Here is an 8,422-nt window from a genome sequence, read left to right as displayed (position 1 = left end):
TGATTCAGCGGCGCTGAAATCTGCAGGTTTTTGTGGTGAAAATAATCAGCGGTTAGCGCAGCGCTTGTCCCGCTGATTTTCAGCGCAGCGCAGCGCTCCCAAAAATAGCTGCGCTGACCGCTTTGCTGCGCTTTTTGCAGCGCAGTGGTTTCACCGTTGAGTGGTGCACTCCAAAATATTTCTATGCACTACATTTCTCAAGAGGAATTGGAGTGCATGCTGGTTCAATCCAATATTTTTTGGAGTGCACTTCATTATACTCCAAGAAGAGCTCTGTGTATACTATTGCTTAGTACAAAATGAGAAATCAATGAGTTTGATCATGTATTACTCGGAAAGAAGGATAGAAAGAAAGAAAGAAAAAACCATTTATTCATGGCTTGGTTCATTTGAGCCACCAACCCTTGGGTATATATTGCCAGGCCCTTCTATATTTGAACTATCCAACCGTTGTGGTATGCTTTATGGTATCCCATATACCAAAATCAAAATTTTCTGCTTTTCTTTCTTATTTGTATTAGTTTCACTCTTAATGTCCCTTTTCCTCTTATAAATCACCAAGATCCAGATTCTAGGGACGAATTTGCCCCTAGTCTTGCCTTACAGAACACTCATAAGGGCACTCATTTCAGAAGTTACATACTCTTACACACTCACAACACCCCTTACAACCTCAATTAGTTACACAAACCACATTTAAATACATAGCTACATACATAGTTACACACACAGCACACTACATATAGCTACATCATCACTTACATACATATAGTACACACATGCAGGCACTCCTGCAGGTGCTAGCTGCATGTGATAGCTGCATGCACTAGCGCATTTTTGTTGCATGACGGCAGCAGGTGACCTGGTTACAGCATGACTACACTAACATCCTGTCCTGACCAATCACACCCCCTGATTCAGCCTGCAGATCATAACCCATTATAATCATATGTACAGTCCTGACCAATCACATTCACCCATTCAGCATATGTACTAGCCAAAAACCCTCATGTATCTAGCTAAAATCTCTCATTTGGAGCTCCTCTGGAGCTAAAATCCCTCACTGTTGTCTATAAAAGGAGGCTCTCCTCCCCTGTTGTAACTTTCCCCCAGCAGACTACCTGCACTCAGTTTCCCCTATAACAAAGTACACAACTGCTCACTCAAAAATATATCAGTCACTCTATATTTTGATTTTACACACCTTACAAACACTTACACACGAAATAACAACTCTACACAACACTTACATTACATAACACAACTCTCTGAGGGGTCCTCTTTGGCCAAATATTACCTGGTTGAAGTCCAGACTCCTCATTCTTAACACATTTTAGCAACTTCATCGCACCCACTTCATAACAACAGTTATCTTTTGATAACACTCCGCTATCACTACATTAAAACTGCCAATCTGAGATTGGTGGGCTTGTTTTAGTGTCTTGTGAGCCAGGAAAGGCAGAGGTTTCCTCATACATCCCTTTCCGCACTCAGCAAAAGGTTCTCAGGAACACTTTTGAGCTTTACACCGTTAGAATCATTTGAAGTAAACTTGGTCGCCAAAATCGGAGGCGGGATTGGTTTGAATCCATTGCTATTGTTGAAGCTAATCAAAACCCAGTGATTACCATTCACATGGAGGATGAAGATTCACTGGGGGTCACGTGCAAGGGAAGATAAGAATTGCTTTTAACCAAAGAAATAAAACATATAGGCCTTTTATAGGTGTTGGAAACAATGGGCCACTACGCTACGCTACACTACGGGCCAATATCTGTTAGTGTATCCATGGTTATTTGGAAAGACAAATGGGTTATTGTTATCCCCATTATAGCCCAATAAACTAACAGTTAGTGTATCCAAAGTTTCCCATTGAATATCTTGGGTTGTGTTATCCAGGATAGACTCAAGATACACTAACAGGTAGTGTATTTCTTTTGGATAACCAAGATTTCACTGAAATTTAGTGTATGAGAGTTAGGATAACAATTTTCTGCACTACAGTATCTGTTATTTCATGGTTTTTGGCCTCCAGAAAATGATTCTCAAAACATTATAATGTCCTAGATTTATTTTTTTGCAACTCAAAACCAACTTTACTACCAGAAATAATAATACACTGAAAGTAATTTTATCATTAATTGCAGAGATAAACTGACAGTTATTGTATGTGTTATCAGGAATAAAAACAGATAACAATCATAAAAATAGCACTTGGTTATTGTTAACCTGACATATTTCAGCTACACTCAAAATACAATAACATCAAAAAGATGTATTGTTACTGACAGAAAATCATGCATAAAAGTATTATTTGCATAGTGCAGTGGAAGAAACTAACAATACAGTTAGTGTATCAGCCCACCATTGGAGGAAGGGAATGAGGGAAGGGAAGTGAGAGATTTGGAAGAGGGCGGAAGTTCCAAGCTCAGGAATTCAATGAACTAAGTTGGCAAGTGGCCTAGTGATTGTTGGAAGAAGCGGGAATCTGGAAGCTTTGAGTTAAATTTCTCAACTGTTGGACTCTGGATATTGGGAATGACTTGGAATCTAAACTGATGATCAATGAAATTTCATAGGCTGGCTTTTTGGATCAGGAAAAGTCCTATGCCGCCCCATCCTCTAAGTTTGGACAGAAATTAGACTCAGGGGAAGCAGCATACTGCAGACGCGTCATCTACACTAACAAATAACGTTAGTGTATTGGCCCACCGTTGCTATGAGCGCTGTTGGGATCATCCCAAGACAACACCCCGGGGCCCACCCTGCCACCAGAGCTGCGCTAGCTTAACAAAGCCTCTCAGGCGGAGGGTCCGGGGGACCCCGCCCGGAGGGCTCTCCGCAGGAGAGGCTTATGAGTTATGTCTTGATTTAAGCAGGAGCAGAAAAGATCTGCTACACTAAAAATCCCAACCAATATAGAAAAACTGAATACACAGAGTTGTAGGTTCTGTTCTTGCAAGGAATTTGAGCCACTCATCTATCTTGTAGCCAGAAAAACAACTCCTGGAGTCCCAAGCAGGTGGAGCCTCATTTGGAAGACTTGTGCATTTTTGATCTTTTGAAAAGGTCAACAGATTGTGATAGAAAAAATCTGAGTAGACCAAATTGTAGAGAAAGAAAAGTAGCATAGGGTATGGGTAGGGCATATTGGTGGAGAGGCTGGGGGAGGAGCTATAAAATTTTTAAAAACCTCTCAGCCAAATGAAATTTCTGCTCCGGCATAAAATTTGGGATAATGCGCAAGTCCCTCCCTGCGGGAGGGGCGGCTTCGCGGCCAGCCACAGCGCTCCCACCAGGGGGGTCTTGTGTTAAGTTAGAGAGCTGTGCCTTGCATACTACCTGATGACCTAGCGTCAGCCAGTGGCGGTCCCACCCCCACCCCCACCTCGCCCCCTGGCCGCTCTTCCTGGCATCAATAGACACCTCACGTGTGCGACCAATTGTTAGCTCACAGCGGCCCCCGAGGCCTCTCAAGGCATGTCATACCGGTGACTCCAGAGGCGGGAGCCTGCCTTCTTCGAGCCCGTCTCCCTCGCGTCGCAGTAGGCGCCAAGATGCTACCCTCCAGAACAATCTCCAGAGGAGGTCAGTATGGACGGCCGCGGGAGATCCAGCCCGGGTGTCATGAGCTTGCCATCCCTGCACCCCGGTCAGGTCGAGCTTAACCAAGCCTTTCTGGAGGAGAGCCCCGCAGGGTCTCTGTCTCACAGAGAGGCTTGCCCCCAAGCGGTGAATTCTGGCGTGAGAGCTGACAGACCGTAGTCCTGGCCAGCACCCAAATTCCACTAAATCAATGCCTGCACATTTTTTACGCAACATACGGGGTCATGAGTAGCACGGCCTTGTAGCGTGGCTGCTTGCGCAGCCAGCCATCCATCCATCATCTATCCATCTCCCCAGAGCAGTGCTAGACATCCTTTCAAAAAACACAATGAGCTGTTTTCCAAAAGTCAAACTCTTGTTTTTTTTTACTCCTGTACACTCCACTATCCAATAAACTTGCTGTATCCTACCTGTACTGTGACAAAAACATAGTACAGAAGCCACCATAGCTGTACACTTTGGCATGTATATTTAGCTCTTATGTACTTGCCTTGCATGTACAAAGGTACGGACAATCCAAGAATCTTGGTAAGATGAAGTTACAAGCTTTGTAACTTCAAGACCGTTTGAGTTAATGACATGTGATCTATGTAGGATTGAAGGCGAGATGCAGGCCTTCAATCTGGCACCAGGGCGGCCTGATTGGCCCGCAGGAGGCAAATTTAGTGTGGTGTTGAAGTTTGACACCAGCCAAATGGTTGGAGGTGGTCCTCAGCGCTCACGCCAAATTTCCCCGCTTACTCCCAAGTCCCTCCTTCGGAGGCTCGTGCTTCGCGCGAGGGGCCCCAGCCTGCCAACTCAGAAGGGAGGACTGACTAAGTTCGCGGTCAGGTTGGCGCCACCCTGGGCCGACCTAGGGGCGCCACCAGATACGGGCGCAGGGCGTGGCTACATGGCGTCCTGGCGGGGTGTGGCAGAACCGCGCCAGCGGGGCGTACGGCCACTGCAGAGCCCTGCTGGCGTCCGGTCGGCCGCCCTGTGTAGCCGTCGGGCTATCTTGGAAACCCGACCACTACCTTGTGGCTGGTTGGCCTAGCATAGTCTACCCACCCGGGCGAATCGGGACAAGCCCCTGCGCCCGTCTGACGCAGGAGTCATACATGCGCCAGGTGGGCGTTACAGGACGCCAGCGTGACCAGGAGTCACACTGGCGCCCCCGTGATACACGGCTGTCCGCCCGAGCCTAGGAGGTGTCAGCATGTGCACCACGGTGGCGGGTCCCGGGCATGGCATCAGCCGGACGCCTCAGCGGATTGCCACTGTGACGTTAAGGTTAGGGCGGCGTCCTCCCGTGCCGCCAGCGGTTGGCGGCACCGGATCGCACCGGTCATGCAGCCGCCCGCTGAGGTCCACATCACGTGGGCGTCCCCTGGGTGCTCGCCTGACTAGGTCGCCAATTCTGTGACTCACAGTGGCGTGAGGCCGGTGTGCTCCACTGTTTGCGCCATCTGGCCGGCCAAGGCGCGACATGAAGAGGCATCGGGGTTGTCAGCCGGGCTACTATAATAAGTTAGAGCCCGGCTAACAATTCTAGCATATGTAGTAGCGGCGCAAAGGGCCGCTAAAGATAAGATAGAAAATACATTCTTTCACTAATAGTAGCGGCGCAGAGCGCTGCGCACAAGGATAGAAAGGGTATTCATTAATGAATATTAATTGCAGTGCACCAGAAACTATGCAATACATATCCCCTCAAACCTTAAACCAAGTTGAGGGGTGAATAGTAGAACTCCAGCCGAAAACGGCTGGAGAACCAGTTATGAATTGGTTGAAACCCGCTCTCAAGGCAAGAGAACGGGTTGCGAGAAATTCTCCAGTTCGATAGAACTAGGAGAAACAACAACAGAAGGACCGATGTGAAACGGCCAGAGGAGTGTAGCAGTAAAATGAACTACTGAATCTCCTTGGCCGCAGATGAACAGTCCGAGAATGACTAGAAAATCAAATACCCTCCCTCGGATCGAGAGAGAGAACCCGTCATCTCCAAAAGATGAATGACAGGAGCGATGTGGATACTAGAATTCTCGAACGCTCCTGTCCACGCTCTACTCCTCCGGCCGAAGAGCCAAAGGAAGAATAACTAAACAGAGCTACAACCCTACCGGTTGTAGCTCGAATATATAAATGGGGGCCTTTGGGCCATTCAAGGTCCCCCAGATACATTTATAACCACCTCGAAGCCTTGTCAGTCTAGCCCTTGTCTAATCGACCTGTGCGCTAGCCTGACCTTGCCTCGACCTCGGTTTTCTTGAATCGGTAGTCTTTTTTACCGCAGACCCTCGCTGAGAGTAAGTCTGCGTTTTTTTCCTTTTCTACCGGGATTTTATCCCAAACCCCATCCTGGGCGCGTTTCTGCGTACAACTACCCCCTTTCACAGGGCCCCAGAAGTCACAGGCCACAAAAACCCCTGCGCATTTCGTGCGCAGGCCCTGTAAGAACCGCGGAGGGCACTAAACCACCCCAGGCGCCCCTGGCCCCTCCGTTTAACCCCCTTTTTGGGTTCATAAGAAGTAACTGTCCGCAGTTACTTCGCACTTTCACCGCGCTTTTGCTGCGCGCTCCATCGCACCGTGCACAGTCACCGGTGTAGCTAGAAGAGTACTTGTACTCTTGGCATCACCGCGCCTGACAGGGGTGCTCACCTCAGATGCCTCTGCCACCCAAACGTAGCTAAGCCCTCGTCCCCGAACAGCTCAGACTTGCGACACCGCTGAGAAGAATGACCACAACCTGCTATCAAACTCGGGAGGCAAGCAGAACAAGCAAATTTTTTCCAATGTGATGGAGACTGAGCAACACCCCGCTCATCTGCCTGCGATTGACAGAAGGAACACTGATAACACGTCCCTCTCTGCAAATACTTCCAGTACCACTATGGGATTGAAAAGATTGACTGCGCCCCTCACGATCACGAAGGAGAAGATGGTTGTTCATGTGAGATTATAGCCCCAGACCAGCAACAACCCCCGCGGAAGTTGGCGCGGTTAGACCAGAACCCAGACCACCCGCAGCAATCTTTCAGAGAGCTCGCGCGGACAGACCCAAACCACAACCCAGCTGCGCAAAGAGGTAAGCCCCTCTAGCAGTCAAGCCAAACCCTAAACCAAAGCTTTAGCTGACGCGAGTCGCACGGTCCTTTGCAGACACGGCACTCGCAACGGCAACCGCAGAGGAAAAAGGTAAAATAGAACACGCCTCCGTGTACGTAGCCGAGAAGAGATAAAGTTGATATGCAGACCAAGCTGACCAACTTTATACTCGACAGAACTCTTGCGCGGCGTATTCGGAACAAGGCGCAGAACTCACTCCTAGCCAGGATCACGGCCAGCACCGACCAAGGTGAGCAGATCCCATTCTGGAGATTCAGCAAACAAAGCACTAGAACTAAAGCAAAGCCAATCACGCTTGTTGCTACAGACTCAGACCAAGACCACCCGTACAGACAGGAAAAGACTAAGTTATTCATATAACTAGTCCCTGCATTGGTGAGTTAAAAGAAACATAAAAAGCGCTACAAAAACAGTCTGGAGATGTCTCTGACAGATGCGCATCCTATTGCTCCAGACCCGTTATACTCGTCACACACAAGCGAAGCATCAGCGCAAGCATCCAGGAAGCTTTATCCAGAATCCAGCATAACCTAGTGCTGCTTTTAGGTAAACTTCCTCTCTCAATAACCTTACTTTTCTTATCCAGAAAATACATGTATATACAGAAGAGTTATTAAGACAAAGAAATCTATTTTAGTTGCTCTAAATTTTTCAGTTCACACAGGTCCAACAACATTAAAATTATCAACCTGATAAGTTTTTGTTGCTCTCTCTGCATTCATCTATTTAATGTGGACACATTAATTGAATTGGACATTGAACAGATACCACAAGACAAAAAAAAACTGATGGGTATGAATGTACATAAGGAACATTATCCCTATTGGGGTGACTTGGCAACTTGGCGAAGAGCAGGAGTGCACTCCCCGCCAGAGGGCAGGCCAGGCGTCTTCACGGGCCCTCTTGGCCTGCAGGATCCCCAGCGGGATGTCCGGGCTGCGCGAGGAGACAAGGAGTTAGCCCTAATCCCACCACAGCATTAGGGCTAACTACGCGGCTTGATCATCCATACAATTAGGGCAATGCTCCCCAGGACCCAACTTCATCCAGCATCTCTCCCACGCTCCCCCGCTGGTGACAGCACTCAAGTTCAACCTTCACCACCCCTTCAGCGGCCAGCTCATTGCCGGACCAGCCAGCCCGGGACCCCAGAGGGAAATTGTAAGTCCTCAGATTCCCTTTGTATGCTACCCTCCGGTATACATACCTAACACTCCTGCCACCCAGTTGGCCTTGATTGCCCCGCCCAACAACAACGCGTTGAGGCTTGATGATGATCCAGTCGTCTTCACCCCGACCCAGCGGCTGTACGCTGATCTTGGCTTAGAGCCTGTCAGCAAGCACCTGTTGACCTGTTACTAATTGGTGAGTTGGCTGCTGCAACTCAATTGATTCCGCACGACTCCCACCCCCAAAGTGTGCATTTCCCCGCCAACAAAACCCTTCGTTGGCTCCTGCTGGCGGCAATGCAACCCCCACGTAAGTCCTTCAGAGCTCTCAACCTACCCATGTGCCACCTCAATGCTGATCCCTGAGTACCGTGCATGTACTTGCACTGCCAGTGTAATTGGCTGGGTTGAGCTTATCCCAGTTAGACTGGGATGAAATCAACCAATTTAAACTTGGTTGATCTCAACTGATGAAATATAAATCCAAGGTACCCCCCTTGGGTTTATATTTTATTGGATGAGATCAACCCATTTTA

General features: G+C 48.3%; 1 protein-coding gene across 1 annotated transcript; it reads left to right on the top strand.

Moving 5' to 3' along the window:
• Positions 1-4,935: 4,935 nt before the first annotated feature.
• PtA15_4A837 (uncharacterized protein) lies at positions 4,936-8,079 on the top strand (the record flags this gene model as incomplete). Its single annotated transcript, XM_053168762.1, has 3 exons — positions 4,936-4,964; positions 7,830-7,878; positions 7,945-8,079. 3 exons carry the CDS (start codon positions 4,936-4,938, stop codon positions 8,077-8,079), a joined length of 213 nt encoding a protein of 70 aa, XP_053019939.1.
• Between the last annotated feature and the right edge of the window lie 343 nt (positions 8,080-8,422).

This window comes from Puccinia triticina, chromosome 4A (assembly GCF_026914185.1).
Source record: "Puccinia triticina chromosome 4A, complete sequence".
Taxonomy (NCBI): domain Eukaryota; kingdom Fungi; phylum Basidiomycota; class Pucciniomycetes; order Pucciniales; family Pucciniaceae; genus Puccinia; species Puccinia triticina.
The sequence above is the reverse complement of the archived record's forward strand: the minus strand, read 5'-3'. Positions and strand labels throughout refer to the sequence as shown.